Below are 17242 nucleotides of genomic sequence, written 5' to 3' on the forward strand. Positions count from 1 at the left end.
CAAATGGGATTCCACGCTTCCCCTCCCCCATTCCCTGGTCCCTATTCTCCCACACCCCTGGCACCCCTCTGCACTCCCTTCTACTTTGAGGTCTGCCTATCTGTATCTCCAGACACACAGACCCATCCTGTCACTCATAGGCCCTAGATTTGTCTCCTCTCTTTTAGATCAACCCACTGGGAATAACCTTATCACAAATGACCTCCAGCCCATTTTAAACTCTCCTTAGGGGCAATCCAGGTAAGTGTTACATACTGCTCCTTTCAATCACAGCATCAAACAAGCCAGAAATGGATAAGGAATGGAAGGCAATGTCCAATAATAAAAATACACTATGAACTTGAATAATCTGTAAATTATCTTTAACATTGCTATAACACAACTTCCAGTAACAATTCAAAATACAACACTGGATATGGAAGAAAAAAAAAAAGTGGTAAGTCACTTATTCACCAGGAAAAACTGAGCAAGGCTTTCTGATGGCGAAACCAATTCTACTGGTTTCCTCCATAATCACTAACAGCTTCCATACATTGAACTAGGCGTTGTGCTAGACATTCGGGATACATTATCTTACATAATTCTCCAATGACCTGTGAAACAACTACAATTATTCCCATTTTACAAGAATAAAATTGTTGACCTGAAGAGTTACTTGTGCAAGTTTATTTTTTTTTAAATATTTATTTATTTATTAGAAAGAGACAGAGAGAGCAGGGGGAGGAGCAGAGGGAGAGAATTTTCAAACAGATTCCCCACGGAGTGTGGAGCCCCATCCCCAGACCCCGAGATCATGACCCAAGCCAAAACCAAGAGTCCAACTCTCAACCTACTGACACACCCAGGCGGCCCATTATTTGCACAAGTTTAAAGGCTAAGAAGTAGCAGAGCAGGATCCTGTGGTCTTTGCATTAGACCTCAAGGCCCCAAACAGGCCTTAGATAGACTTTCCAAAGAAAGTAAATCTGTGAATTACTTTATACTTTATAACGTTAAACCCACGTGTTAGCTATTAGTAGTAGTAGTATTTTATAATACAAATACCCAATTTACATGTAAATTTATATATTGAATGAAAAATACATGCCAAAAGAAGCACTGCAGAAATGACCACGTTATCCAACATTAATAAACATACATAATGATATTCAGTATCAACATAGCCCTTATACATTACAGTTAAAAACTATGTTACAAAGACTTCTCAATACTACGTATCAATGGTAATTATTTATGACTGTTTACAAAACACTACCTATCACATACAAAGAAGCATAAAGCTTATTATCAGGCTAAAACAGAATGTGAACTGGGAGAAATATTTATTGCATTCATGTCACTAATAAGAGACAATTTTATAACTTACTCCATTAGAGTGGAGTAACATTACAATTTTATAACATTACATCAGTTAGAGTGCGTAAATGTTATATATTATACCATGAAGACCAATGGCAACCATTTCAAAAGAGGGTGGGGGAAGGACCACATTGTATCTCTTATAATTCTAGTAACTTGTACTACTGTGTATTAAAAAAGAAAAAAAAAAGCCTTTCCCTCCATTCAAGCACAGAAAACGAGATGAAGAAAATAAGAAGGACGAAAATGCAGAAGTTATAACCACAAAGGTAAAGTGATCACAAAATACCATTTGGGGTATTTTCATTCTCTGAACAGGCACATCTATTCATAGCTGGTGTATTTTTTCTGTCCCTCCAATTGCTACTATCATGTACTTTCTTTTTCTGTATGAAAATAATTAACTCTCCCATTTCTTCAAAGGAAACTATAATCATTCTATAATCATTCATTCATTAGTACAATAAACCTTATTGAACATCCAGAATGTACTAGACACTTTACCTAAGAGGAAAATAAATAAATAAAGTCAGTCCCTGCCCTCCCCAAGCTCTGTGGGTGAGACAGCCTTGTGTAAAGTAAACAGCCAAAAATAGTGTGCTAAATGCTGGAGCAGAGGTGAGTACACAGTATTATGGGCGCTCAGAGGGAGGATTAACCCAGCCTGGAGCAATCAGGAAGCTTTACAGAGGACAGCACGTTTAAACTCAGCCTTTAAAGATAAATAGGAGCTTTCCAAAGAGTGATGAAGGAGACATAGGGAGAGGAAGCCATCTGGCCAGAGTGTAAAAAGGCACTGAGGAGAAGAAGAGCATGGAGACAATAATGTTATCAAATACAATGAGCTCCTTGATGAGACTATGCCCAGGGTTTGTGAAGGCCATGTCGGCTATGAAATTAAAAAACAAACAAACAACAAACTGGGCTAAAAATCCAACAACTTAAGTAGATTAAGGTGCTTGAATATATGGAAGACTGTGAATACATTACATTTATTAAAAATATAGAGACCAATGAGAGAAATGTTCAGTATGAAATAAAAAGAATTTGCACATGTCTATGGATATAAAAAAGACTGAAAGGATAGTGTTAACCAAAATGTTAATACTAATCACCTCTGGGTGATGGAATTATGAGTAATTTTGTTTTAATCTCTCTTTGCTTCTCTGCCTTCCAGATTTTCCGCATTAAGCATGCTTTACTTTGGCAATTAGTGGGGAAAATGTGTGCTAAAATAGAACAATGTAAGCTGGGCTCAGATTGTGGCATGCTAAGGAGTTTGGACTTTATGCCACAGAAAAGGAAGATTTATTCCAGGCATTTGATTAGGGATGGGAGATGAACCGATTTGCATTTCAGGGAATTAAAGGTTGTTAAGGTGTGCATACTGGATTAGAAGGGTTTGAGGCTGGAGGGAAGATGTGATGGATAAAACTAAGGCAGTGCCAGTACGGATGGAAAACACATATTTGGGGAAGAACAGGTAGGACTTCTTAACTGAATACAGGGTAAGAAAAAAGGGTAGAGGTTTGAGGGATAACTCCAGGTTTCCAGGCAATTGGTTAGATAGATATTGGAAGCTAAAAAGCATAATAAGAAGGAAAAGCCGTATTTTAAGGACAGGCTGATGAATTTAGTTTTATGTGTGACATGCCAACAGGACATTCAGGTAGGAATTCTAGCAGGAAATCTGAAATGGACTCGGAAAAGAGGAAAAGAGAACCTAGATATACAGACTCATAGGAGATGGTGAAGCCGTGGGATTGAATGAGTTTGCGCAGCGAAAGTCGGGTAAGAAGAGACAGCTGAGACATGCTAAGTCTATGGCCGCGGTCGGGGACGTCAGCAAGCCAGAAGAACCAGAGGTTGGTGGAGTTCTCTCTGGGGCTGGGGTGGTCAGTGCTGGGATCAGAGCAAGAGGAAGAAACTGTACCATCACAGCTACCAACAGTAAACAACCACAGAACCTGGTCACTAATGGGGCACAGGAAAGCAAAAGGCCAACAGATGCCAAAGACATAGAATGAAGAGAGGCAACTGGTCACCATCTGAGATGGAAGGTGAGGTAAAGAGAGGCAAAGTAAGCACAGTAGCGATTACCAAGCAAGACTGTTCCACAGAGGATGGAACTTTTTTGAAAGCTGTCAAAGCTGACCTACTGCGTGGCCGTCCTGAGGCAGCAACTTCTATACTCTTTTTTACAAACAAGGAAACTGATGTACACAGGGAAGGTCGTGGAGCCAGTTCCTGGCAGGTTTAAGACTAGAATCAATCTCCAAACCACTAGGGCTTAATTCATTACATATCAACATACTGCCTCCTTATGCAAACACAAAAAAGAAGGCTCACCCCAAAAATATCAATTATGGAATACAGTAAAACATAAATTGACTTGACTTAATGGAAATAACATCTTACAGCATATAGCTCGCTCTCTCTGACCACCACATCTTGTCTTCCAGCTAACTTCCGCTAGCCTTTGATCCCACCGAGATTGCAATCCACTGATCCTTACCACCTCTTTATTCGCTGCCTTTACCTTGGTTTCCTGTCCTCTCCTTACCAGTTTTAAATGCTATGGTCAGTCATTACGGTAATACCTCTCTCGCATGCATTCACTACCCTCTTGCCCCTATTATTTTATTATACCCATTGGATAATGTGCAACTCTGGTTAAATCCTTCTCTTCACTTGCTCCATGTCTTCATTGTATCAGTGAATACAACAACCTACTGACTAGTCTCACTTTATATTTGTGGCCAGAAACTTGAAGTGGGCCCAGTAAGGCAGCCAGACAACCTTACTGCACTTCCCCAGTCTGTTCACTCTCCCTACTTAACTATTCACACCTTCTCTCTCCTCCAACCACTACCACCTGTCCCCCACCCTCACTCTCAGTTGATTCCTTGCTTCCTCTTTGAAGAAAACTAAAGCAACAAAAGAGAACCTCAACTGACCCCCACCATCTTGGTTACCCACCTTCCAGAACCTGCACCCACATCTTCTGCCCTACATCCATGAAATGTCCTTTCTGTTGTGCGGTAGATTCCATACCTTATCTCTCCAACATCACTGATTATTCTTTCTCTATTAAATCATTCTCAAGTGCATGCAAACATGCTGTTATTTCTTCCAATTAAAAAAAAAAAACTTCTTAACCCTACTATCCCCATTTCCTCTGCTCCCCTTTGCACACAAAAAAAAACCCTTGAAGAACCTTCTATACTCACAGTTCCAAGTCCTCTCTCCAATTTTCTCTTATACACATTTGAGTACTTTTATCCTACCTTACCTGCTCTTGCCAAGGTTCTAGTCAAGGTCACCAAAGATCCCCAGTTGCCAAATTCAGTGGTCAGTTACCAGTCTTTATTTTACTTAACTTTTCAGCAGCATGGGACTCAGCTGATCCCTTCCCCTTGAAACTCTTCACTGGCTTCCAGGGTATCACATGCTCCTGGTTTTCCTCCCACCTCCCTGACCTCCTTGGTCTCCCATAGTGGTTTCTCTTCTCCTCAGCCTCTTAATGTCTGAGAGCCCCAGGGTTCAGTCCTTGTTCCTCTTTTCTTCTCTACATAAATTCATTCCTTGGAGATTTCATCAGTCTTGGGCTTCAAATACCATCCAAATGCTGAAAAATCCCTAATTTATATCTCCAATCAGGTATTTCCTCTGAATTCCAGGCTTACCCTTCATCTCCAATTACATTCAACATTTCCAAAATATTATCCTTATCCCCTGCCCCCCTAAAGCCTCTCTACCTTGAAGCCTTCCACACTTCAGCTATTGGCAACTCAAAGTCAGTCAAACCAGAAAGGACAGGATCATTTTTTTTTTTAAAGATTTTATTTATTTATTTGAGAGAGAGAGAATGAGAGAGAGAGCACATGAGAGGGGGGAGGGTCAGAGGGAGGAGCAGACTCCCTGCAGAGCAGGGAGCCCGATGCGGGACTCGATCCCGGGACTCCAGGATCATGACCTGAGCCGAAGGCAGTCGCTTAACCAACTGAGCCACCCAGGCACCCAGGACAGGATCATTTTTTGCTCCTCTCCCCCGCCCCCCTCTCTCATAGGTGCCATATCCAATCCATCAGGAATCCCACTTGGCTCTAATTTCAGATATCTGTAGAATCTGACCACCTCTTCCCACCTGTACTGTTACCACTCTGGTGCCCGGCACCATGCTCTCTCACCCAGGTTACAGCAATAACATACTAACTAGTCTCTCTGCTTCCACCCCTGCCTGAATAGAGCAGCCAAACTGATCCTTTTGAAAGTCAAGTCACATCACTCCTTTGTCAACACCCCACAAAGGCTCTCCAGCCAAAAGACTTATGATGGCCTATAAGGCCCTACTTTACCTGAGCCCTGCACCCACGGTGACCTCACCTCCAACCACTCTCCCAGCTGTTCACCCCCCTTCAGCCACACAGACCTCTATGCTTTTTCTTTAGCATGCCAGACACGTTCCACCTCAGAGCCTTGCATTGGCTGTTTCCTCTGCCTGGAACATCTTCCAGATGTCCACATGTCTAACTTCTTCACATACCTCAAGGCTTTGCCTACTTGTGACCTCCTCAGTGAAGCCTCAGCTGACTTAAAAATTGCCACAATTTCTACCCAATTGCCACGATTTAAAATTGCCACAATCTCTACCCCCCACCTCAGAATCTGTCATTCTTTTTACCCTGTTGTGATATTTTTTAAAAGCACCGATCACCTTGAAATAAACTACATTACTTATTTGTTTGTTTGTTTGTTCATATTATTGCCTGTCTCCACCCACTGAAACTTCAACTTTAAAAAGGAAAACATTTTTGTCTATTTTGTTCACGGATGGATTCCTGGCACATAGGAGGTGCTCACTTAACACTTGTTGAATGGATGAATCTATTTCCCCTACCAGGCTGTAAGTAACTCGAAGCTAGACAAATGCTTCAATCATTTCTGTACCTTGATTATTATCCTGATAATATCATGTATATTATAAATTATATATTGTATGTGTAATATACATATACACACATTTCTTTTTTTGTATCAGGCTGACTAATAGAATTTCTTCTGGGCAAGGTACTCCTCTTCCTGATTGCCAGGGATGGCAGCCCTATACATTAACAGGAGGCTGATCACTGATGCATTTTCTCAGAGGTGAGTCCCCACCTACCTCTAAAAAGGTAAATGACATAGGTATACAGAGATCATCCTTCAGGTTTCATACATGACCAGTCAGAAAATGGGAAAGTCATCTTGTCTTCACATAGTATACATTACTCCCCATAGCCTTTTCCTAAATATATCCCTCCAGACTTTCCCCAAGCTGTTGCTCATTCCTGGTAACCGCTAAATCAATTGACCATATTGTACTGGTTTGCTTCAATGTGTGTGTTTACTAGTTGAAGCCTGCATTAAGAGCAGGATTATTTCATGGTGCTCGGCTGCCTGGCTCTCTTCCAGCTCTCTCCTCTCCTAGTCTCTCTTTGTGCAAAATGGCAAGCTCTTTCCACCCCTGAAAGCACGAACATCCTGAAAGTTCTTTGACGATCATGTAATTCTCTGTGCTTGTGAGATGCTGTCTTCACTGAGCACTGTGGCCTGAAGTTAGGTAAGTGCCCATCACAAATAACTATGCCAACTGTATCTCCATCCCTTTCAGCTTCAGTTACTGTCTCAGCCAATGCCCTTCCCTCTTTTTGTCCTATTATTCTGCAAATGATACATGAACAGTTATTTGAATGAGTCCGAAAAGATAATATGAACACGATTTTATCTAAAATGTCACTTTTCCAGGATTCCATTTGGTTTGTTCTTTATTAACCGAAGTTCCATTGCTATAAAAATTACAATAATAAACTACCCTGAGTCTTGTAATTTCACAGCTTCTCCATTCTCTAAGCAACCAAAAATCCCATCGTTCCTAATTAAAATATTCAAAGGTGAAATCCAAGTAATCTCCACATGGAATACTAGTGCTTCCACAGAGGTTTCTAGGGTTAAAAAAGAAACCCTTTGCCAATAGGGGAAAAAAAGAAGTTTCTGAGTCTATAGTACAAAGACTTCAAACTGCATTCCACAGTGTGTTATTTTCTTTCCAGAAAATTCTAACACTATATAATTACTTTTGTATGGAAAATGAATAATGTAAGCTTCTAAAAACAGCTAGACAGAAACCATCCAAATCAGACAGGCCTTTCCTGAAACCAAATGAAATATTAAATGAGAAAATATCTCTATGAGAACAAAGCTCTTGGATTATTATTAAATAGAGATGGAGCATAGTGGGGGAGAAAGTTCCATGGGAAAAAAAAAAGTGTTTTCTCGTCTACGTGTCAGGGTTTGTCTGCTTCAGAGAAACTGTAACATTGCTCGGACCCCAAAATGTCACAGAAAAATACCAATCAAGAAACGCATCTAGGCTCTTGCAAGGTTTCCGGTTAAAAGTAACAGCAAAAAATATCAATTAAGCTCCATCTATTGCGACAGAAATGCATTGATACAGGAAAAGCGAAATCCCACCTGCATGGGAATTAAGCCGCAACTCGTCCCCCAATTCGGAGAAAAACGAGCTTCGCTCCGGTCGCTGGCTGAACTAATTCCAGCAAAGATAGCCAGTGGGTTTGTGTGTTGGGGGAGGGGGACAGAGTAGAGCGCGCCTCACCGCCCTCCCCCCAAAACTGCTCCAGAAACGTGAAAGCATCCGCGCCACACGACCTCGCTTGGCCGGGAGAAAGGCGGTGCGGAACGGAGAAGCCTCCTCGGGCTCAGAAGTAGCCGCGACGTGCGGCTGGCAGCGCGGGCGCCTGGCCCTGTCGCGTCTCCCCCTTCCACCCGCCCCACCCCCAGTCGTAGGCACGGGTCTCTGAGGACCTGAGCAGGTTCTCTCTCGGCCCAGGGCGGAGGACCTCGCAAAGACATTTTAGCAGGAGTAATTCCCGCGCTGGCAACGTCTCGACAGCCCGAGTGAACAAGCCCAGGCGGCCTGCGCCGGGACCCACGTCTGGCTCGGCCGCCCCCGGGCCGGCCCCATCCCCGAGCCCACCCAGCCTGAGTGCCCCGCGCCCCCGGCCCGCGGCCGGGCACCCCGCAGGGGCTTGGGGTGGGGGTGGGGGCTGGGGGGTGGAGTGCAGCACCTAGGGCTGACTTTCCGCTAAGTAAACAGCCACGGCAGCCTCCCCCGGTCGTAGATAAGCCAGAGGTGAGCCGGCCGACGGCTGTCAGGAACGCTCACCGGGTCCCCCGCCCCGCGCTGCCCACCCCGAGGCTGCGCCTGTTAACAAACTCCTGGGCGCAAATGGCTCGGGCCCCCGTTCTGTTTCGTGGTTCAGCACCGAGGACAACGGACATACTTTTCGCCCCAGCGGCCCCACCGCCAGGAGGGTAGCGTTAGCGGCACAGGCAGGGCTGCAGGTGTCCGGACGGCGCGCCCTCCCGCATCCCACCCGCTCCGGCGCCCAGGAGCAAGGCAGCCCCGCGGCGTCTTACTTTTCTGGCTGGAGTAACCCGGGTAATAGCCATAGTAGCCAGTGATCCGCAGGATCCGGTCCTCGATGGTAGCCACCCCGTTGGGGGCCGCCTTGACATCCATAGAGAGCGCGGGGCGGCGGCCCCGGGCGCGGCGGGGCGGAGAGCGCAGCGCGGGGCCCGGGAGCTGGTGCAGGTGTTGCCGCCGCCGCCGCCGCCGGTGCTGATGCTGCAGCTCGTGCTCCCGCGCCCGGGCTCTGACTCCACCGCCCGGCGCAGCACCGGCTCCGCATCACAGCGGCGGCGGCGGTGGAGCGGCCCCCACTCGGGCTGGCCTCTCCGTCAGCCTGGCAGCTCTCCCGCCCGCCGCCCGGCGCACTGCTGCCCGAACAGCGCCCCCTCACCTCCGACGCCCACCGCGGCCGGGGCGGGTGTGGGCGCCCCACCTGGCCGCAGACTCTCCTGGTTAACCCTTCTGCGCCCCTTCCCAGAGGACTTGACATTCCCCCCCAGCCCCACCTGCCAGAAGGGATGCTCGGTCCAGGGGCGTGGGAGGAGACGAAGTGAGATGGTGGCAGGGGCTCGGGGAGGAGGGGTGGAGATGGAAGAGACCCAAGCGGAACCAAGTGTTAATGTGAGAGGTGCACACTGTCACTCGGGGAGATGATACATCGGGGGCGCCGCGGGGTCTTGGTCCACGCTTGGCGTTTACACCACCTGGGGCCAGCAGACATGCAAGCGTTCCTAGGAGTTAATCAGTTCCCGAAACTTGCCTAGACGACAGGGAGTCTTTTCTTAAGAAATGAAAAGGAAAAAAAAAAAAAAAAAAAAATGAGGCCTCAGCAGGTGGTACGTGAAGTGATTATCGAGGTATTGTGGACACAAAGACTTTAAAAGATGAAGCCCTGGAGTCTGACAGGCCCGTGTCCCGACCCTCAGCCCCCAGCGAAAACATCAAAGGTTTGGGAGACTCAGCTGCAGCACAGCATGTTTGTTTTGCCAATTTCAAATGCCCTTAGGAGAAATGATTTTCTCCTTTATTGCCAAAAACATCAGGGGGGAAGCCCTTCAAACTGTAAATATCTGGACGGATGAAAGTTTTAGCTACAGTCTAGACTTTCCACCTGAGTCTAGAACGTCCCTGAAGCTCTGTGTTCAGGGTGAACACCCTCCCCTCAGGTGTGACTCTTCTGTTTTGCCAAGATACTCACCGGGTTACAATCAGTGAGCCTTGGGGATGATTCTTCCATTCGTAGTTTGTAGTCACAGCCTCCTGAAAAATAATTTTCAAAATTTCATCTCAGAAACTAGAGTGTGGGGGGATGGGAGGATGGGGGTTGGGGGTCAGTTCATCAACTTAGAGGTCAATAGGTCCACCTTAACCCCAGACCCAGTTGAAGATGTCCCTGCCAGATTTCACATTTCTAAAACTTAGATGGGGGGGGGGGCAAATTGACTTCAGAGCCCCCTCAGAAACCTCCAAAGAACCTATCACACAGCATTCTGCCTTCAAGCATTTTCCACATTGTACTTGCGTCTTTAAGAGGGAAGAAATGTTGCAAACTTTTTAAAAGATGAATGAGATTTAAGCATATGAAAATGCAGTATTAAATTTCACAATGTGTTAAGGGTTTTCATCCAGACACAAAGCCTAGCACAGAATCCTGCGAGTGGAGTGGATCTGAAGTGATTATGGCTGGGAGGAGGGTTCATAAAGAAACCAATTTCCTCCCACACCTGCTTTCTGGGCATGGAAAGATGGAAGGATGGAAGGAACTAAAAGGTCAAAATGAACTTAAAGGAGAAAGCAACTCTGGTGCAGTGGTGAGGAGCCAAACATTTAAAGCAAAAATGGAAGGATTATGCCTTTACACTCTGCTGCCCACCCCCACCCGGAAAGTGATCTTCAGCACACTTTTGTTACTTTTATTCTTTTTCTTTTTCTTTCTGTGGCAAACATTAAAATGCATGCATTGTACATGGTAAAATGGGTTGATCACATTACTTTAAGACATTCCTTTGTTTAAAGTTTCTATAAAATGAATTTGTCTGTATTACATCATATGTGTTTAATAACATCATAATCCATAGCATATTAATATATAAATGATTCAAAGAGAAACTACTCAAGCAAAAGCCTTTTAATGTAATATGAATATGCACAGACTTTAAGAACAAGTGGTTTTGTCCTATTCATGCTTATAACTTATTTTACCATAATGTATTTAAGTTCTAAATTACACTTATCATTTAAGTTGGTGCCTTCTTCCTAGTTTTGCTTTGTTTCCAGAAATTTCCAGAGTAGTGGTTAGAATTGTACTTAACTGAATCTCATCATTCGTACAAACAGCAAATTCAGCATAAATTTAAATAATGTAAATATTATACTCACAAGAGTCTGTTACCTAAAAGAAATTATTTTTAAAATCTCAGACTGACCTGGAAATTAATTTTTAAAATAGCAGAACATTTACAAATGCCTCTGTAATCATCTGTAATAGGGTAACTAAAACAGTAAATGCAAACACATGCCACCAACTTGGACACACTTTTTTTTTTTTAATGGAACTGAAATTTTACAATTATAAATTGATCAACAATGAAAAGTAAATTTCTGCTAATGATAAGCACTCTTTGTTGCACATGATAACAGTTTTTTAACCTTTCAAATGCCACTTTGCAGATCATTAAAATTTTATAGAAATTATTTTGAAGGGAAGAGAATTTTTAAAAACATTTTTATATGTTTGCCTGCTCAGCCTACCAGTTTTCATAAACCCCAATACAAAAATTCAAATTTACAAAATGTGAAATATCAGTGTGCCTCAAATCTATTCTGAAAAAAATTGGGAAAGGTACAATTAAACAAAAGAAGATTAAAGGTAATTGTTTGATTCAAAAAATGGTTCCTCATAGTAGCCAGTTTACATAGCCAATTTCCCTATTAAATTAAATAGTAAATCAGTTTTCCGGGTAGATCATAACTCAATTTAGAAAAATTTGGTTTGTGTGCAGGAATATTTTTAATGCATTAGCACAGGGCATCTGTCTGTGATTCCAAGTGAGTTTTAATATCTGGACCATATTTATTTTGATCATCTGACCGAGTCAGATTAGGTATTTATACTAATTGAGTATACAAAACTTGACCATTTGTGTTGTAAAAAAAAAAAAAAAGCCATATCATTTGTAAAATAGTTTATGTGATAGTCACTTACAACTTTGTGTCTAATGCTAAAATAAGTATACCAAGTAATAACATTAAAAACTAAGTATGATCACTGAACATAAATTCTATTCAAAGATATATTCTGTCATAAAATCATTTTAAAATACTACATCATCCTTTAAACTTTGGAAGAGTTAGTAAAATAAAATCCATGGAATCTAGTCTTCTTTACTATGATTAGAAGCTGGAGGCCAGAAAATCTAGGTTTTAGTCCTCTTCCCATGGCAGGAACAAGTCACTTCATCTTTTGACCACCTATTCGGAATTACCAATAAAGGATGCTGAAAGAAGGGAATCTACTATAGTGTACCCACCTCCTTGAGCTAAGAGTAACTTAGCTGTTTGGAGAGCCAAGAATGTTTAATACCCAAGGGCCAATGTTGCCTTGTATAATCATCAGCACTATTTACAGATTTGACCCCAGGTAGTTTGCACAGTGTTTGTGTTTAAAAGCATCTGGCATCTAGCCAACCAGGTGATAAGCACTAGCATCTGAAAAGAAAAAAATGTAGTCTTCATATTCCATTTTCAAGAAAGCTGTTTTGAGCATTTAACCACTCAGTATCTGTCTAAGAAATCAGGGCAGAGTCCACTCTTCATTGACCTCTGGTACTAGGTTCCATCACGGGACTATTTCTGAAGCTCAATTCCTTGGAAATGCATTGAAATCCTTTGGAGATAGTTTGAAGTAATTTCAACAAATACACTCAAATTTTAGAATATATGACGTGTGTGTATTTGTGTGTGTCTGTCTGTCTCTCTCTTTACCTCCATCCTTCCCTCCCTCTCTTCCTCCCTTCCTCACTCCCTCTTTTTTCTTACCTCATCCCTCAGCCATATAGTACAGTGGTTTAGAGCATGGACTTTGAATCCAGATTGCCAGGGTTCAAATCTGGTCTCACCATTTTCTAGCTGTGTGACTTTGAGTGAGTCTCTTAAACTCTATGACTCAATTTTCTCATCTGCAAAATAAGACTATAGTGCCGTTAAAAAGAAAACGACAGGCCCAAAATGGTGTCACTTAAGCTAAGTCACCAAATCTGGACTTAATACCTAACCGAACTGCAGTTTCAGCTTCTCCCAGAAATGTAGTCTTAACTCGTCTTCAGTCAGGAATTTTCTGATCAACATCAATGAGGATTCTGTCACATGGGTCCCCTCCATCCCCAAAAGGAAGATGAGGTAAGCCACCTAATGAGACTCCCTGCCCTTCCCCCTAAGGGAAGGTGACCTTGCCTGAAACAATGCTTTCTTTTCCTTTGCTAATAACTTCGTGCCTCACTCTCCTTCCTATAAAAACCTTCCCATTTTGTAGAACTCTTGGGAGCTCCCTTCTATATGCTAGATGCTGCTTAATAGAACCAATTAGGTCCTTAAAATTTACTCGGTTGAATTTTGTTTTTTAATCGTATCTACCTCGTGGACTTATTGTGAAGATTAAATGATTTTATATTCATAAAGACCTTATAACAGTGGTTGGCATATAAAAGCATCATAAATGATAGCTACCATTATTATTTTGTTTTATGGACACGTAGAACACTCTGAGCTTCAGTTTTCTCATCCATAAAATGGGCCCAAACTCTCTACTTAATAGTGTTGCTGTAAAGGGTAAGTGAGATAACATATGAAAATATCTTACCAAGGGGGCGCACGGGTGACTCAGTCGGTTAAGCTTCCGACTCTTGATTTCAGCTCAGGTCATGATCTCAGGATCATTGTCTTGAGCCCTGAGTCTAGCTCCCCACTGGGTGTGGAACCTGCTTAAGATTCTCTTCCTCTCCCTCTGCTCCTCCCTGCTCACACTCTCTCTAAATAAATAAGGAAGGAAAGAGAGAGAGAAAGGAAGGAAGGAAGGAAGGAAGGAAGGAAGGAAGGAAGGAAGGAAGGAAGGAAGGAAGGAAAAGAAAGAAGGAAAGGAAGAAAGAAAGAAAGAGAGAAGAAAGAAAAACTTAAAAAAAAAAAATCTTACCAAGGCATGGTACATAGTAGGTGCAAAATAAATATCAATGTCCTTCTCCTAACCCTACCCTGCCCTGTCCATTATCTATTACTAAAGTTAATTCACTTGAACATTTCATTCACATTATTAGGAGTATCTGTATCAGTTGCTGTTAGGAGTCTCCTTGAATCCCTTCAACCATGACAACAATCACGTGAGGCAGATCTTGGCATCACATTGGCAGACCAATGGAATAGGTGGGCTGCATAATTTAAGTGCTTTGCAGAAAACGTAGATGCTCTGGGTCAGCAGTTCTGCCTGTCCTTTGAGAAGGCAGGAGGACCCAGAGAATATATGCTTAGGGCCGATAATGGCACAGGTTGGTGGTCCCAGGCATGGGAGGGACTCTGGTTCTGCTTGATGGCCGTGCCCCAGGGAAACGGAATGGCCTCAGAGAGATCACAGGGCGGTGCCCTGAGAGAAGGCTGGGCCTTTAGCCCTGGGCTTCCCAGCCTCTGTAGAGATTCTGGTGCCTCCAAGCTTAGACCAAGGGCAGCAGAGCTGCCAGCCCCAGAGCTATGGAATGTGGGCTTGGCTAGTGTACATCTCAGCAGAGACGAGAGGACTGAAGACAAGCGTGTCTCCCTGATGCTTGAGCTTAGCCAAAGATCTCCCCGACTGCATAACCCTGCAGCAGGGAAGCCCCAATAACACGGAGACTGCATCTTCCACTATTCTTACTGGCTAATAAAGATTTACTTAACCTTTTTAAAAAAAAAAAAATTATTTATTTGAGAGAGAGAATGAGAGGGGACAGGGTCAGAGGGAGAAGCAGGCTCCCCACGGGACTCGATCCTAGGACTCCGGGATCATGACCTGCGCCGAAAGCAGACGCTTAACCGACTGAGCCACCCAGGCGCCCAAAGATTTACTTAACCTTTTTAAATAGATGCGTTGATGGTTATTACGTTCAAACCTGCTACACATTCATTTTACAAATAAGACTTTAATTTCAACATCTAAAAACGCCAGGCATGCCACTGCCCCAAACATACTGCATATTATTTATCTCACAAGGCTTTCTGTAACATTACCTGCTAAAAATGTCAGACCTGCTGTGGGAGTCGTTGGCACTATTTGTCAAATATCCCTGGTTCGCCTTTATTTTAGGCCTACCACAGCATTGGCTTTCTGCCCCCTTGTGGTTGTACGGGGGCCCCGTGACTGATTCTAGTGAACGGAGCGAGCTGGTACAAATCACCGAGCTCTCTCTTCCCTCTGGCATGGTGACCATAAACATTCAAGATGACTTTGACCCATAAAAGTCAAGTTACTAAAAAATAAAAATAAAAAAAAGTTTGAGTTCCTTCTCAAAACACTGTACTTAATTTTCAAATCTTTTCTTCATCCTTTGTTTTCCAAGGGCATACTGTGCATGTTTATATGTTCACCAGTTTCTGAAACAATTATCAATAAACAATAGTGAAGACAAAAGAGTAGGAAAGAAGCAGTATGAATGGTATGGGAAATCAGAGAACAGAACATTTAAAACTCATTAGAATGTTATCAACAAGGCAAAGAGAGTCCAGAATATCTATATATTCAATACATCCATATCTTGAGTAACTATTGCCGAAAGCAATCTCAGGAATGACTTTGCCTTTGGCTTCCAAACTATTCATTTGCAAGCAATATGTTCACAAGGTTTTATTTCATCCGTATTTTCAGTGTCAGTGATAGCCATCAATAAACTTGCTCCTCGAATACACCAAGATAACGCAGACCATCAGTCCTGAAGTGGACATTTGCCTTTTATTTTTCCAGCTACCTGGCTAATGTCAGAGGAGCCCCTCGATTACCAGAAAGAGTACACCTCTCAAGAGAAAAGCTAAAAGGTTGTAGCAAATACCTTTCATGCTTTAATTCATCTGCTCTTGCTTCACCTTTGCAGTGGCCAGCTCTCTGTGGATTCCCATCAACTTCACACGGACACAGCCCGGCAGCTCCCCACCTCCTGCCAATGTCAAGCACCTCCCACCTCCTGCCCCAGGGCTTCCCTGTTGATGCTGAGACATGAAAGTGCATCCACCTGGAGCAAATCCGCGTGCCTCCTGCAAGTGCAGGGAACATATACAACGTGGGGCAGACGTGTGATAGCAGGAGCACGAGCTGGGTGACGGAATTCTCCATTCTGCTCCATATGGGCTGCACAGAGAGGTGGGGACTTCCGCAGCCTCGCGCCCACAAGATAGAGCAGTCAGGTCAGTCAGTCTTGATGCCAAAGGATGGTCAGCTCAGTAACATGCTTATATACCGTTAGGAAAAATATTAAGATATTCAAAATTCTAAAAGTGACTGTTAGAGTAATAGAACTAAGAGTATTTTCTCAGGACGCCTGGGTGGCTCAGTCAGTTAAGTGTCTGCCTTTGGCTCAGGTCATGATCCCAGGGTCCTGGGATCGAGTTCTGCGTCGGGCTCCCTGCTCAGCAGGGAGTCTGCTTCTCCCTCTGCCTGCCGTTCCCCCTGCTTGTGCGCTCTCTCTCTCTCTGTCAAATGAATAAATAAAATCTTTAAAAAAAGAAAAAGAGTATTTTCTCATTTCCTAACTTTCTAATAGATGGCTTTCCTGCTCTTAAAATAAATACACATACACACACCCACACCCACACCACCGCCCCCAAGACACACACACAACCAACCCTAAAACCCGCTCTAGCTCTATTCTGCAGTGTTTGCTGGGTTTTTACATGCACTGTGCAGGAGAGTGCCACCTGCCTCCACATTAATCTCCTCAGTAATCACAATTATCTCCTTTCTGGTGAATGTGATGAAGTCTGACTAAAGGTCTCTAATTCTTCTGGCTCTTCATGTTCTCATAAATAATAAAACAGGGCTCCATGACAACGAGTACATGAAAAGTTTGTACCACCTCAAAGCAGTCCTAAACTCTTCAGATTTTTAAGCTAACAAAGTACTGTGGGCACACAGTTATCTGGGCTTAAGTGATGCATTACAATCACTTGGTTCCATGGAGTAAGACCATCTATGCTTGGATGGTACTTACAAATGCTTCCTCATCTGACCAATGCTGCTCCTCCTTCAGCTGTTTCCAAAGATGTTTCTCCTCTGGGAAGCCTGCTCTGAGCACTTCCCTTCCTGGAGGGCCCAGGCATTTGCCCCACCAGAGCTTTTCCCACACTGTGTGGTCTTTCCCACACTGTACACTTCAGTTCCTCAAAGGCAGGGATGCCATT

The 17242-nt window shown here is 43.5% G+C and overlaps 1 protein-coding gene across 1 annotated transcript in view; it reads right to left on the reverse strand.

Moving 5' to 3' along the window:
• The window catches only part of SLC35F4 (solute carrier family 35 member F4), a 227628-nt gene extending 218612 nt beyond the window's left edge, over window positions 1–9016 (reverse strand). Inside the window, exon 1 of the mRNA XM_032405187.1 lies at window positions 8839–9016. Within this exon, the coding sequence (XP_032261078.1) occupies window positions 8839–8941 (103 nt within the window). The 5' untranslated portion in view covers window positions 8942–9016. The remainder of the gene's footprint in view (window positions 1–8838) is intronic.
• Window positions 9017–17242: the final 8226 nt, after the last annotated feature.

Source organism: Phoca vitulina, unplaced genomic scaffold (genome assembly GCF_004348235.1).
Source record: "Phoca vitulina isolate PV1807 unplaced genomic scaffold, GSC_HSeal_1.0 scaffold7, whole genome shotgun sequence".
NCBI classification, from domain to species: domain Eukaryota; kingdom Metazoa; phylum Chordata; class Mammalia; order Carnivora; family Phocidae; genus Phoca; species Phoca vitulina.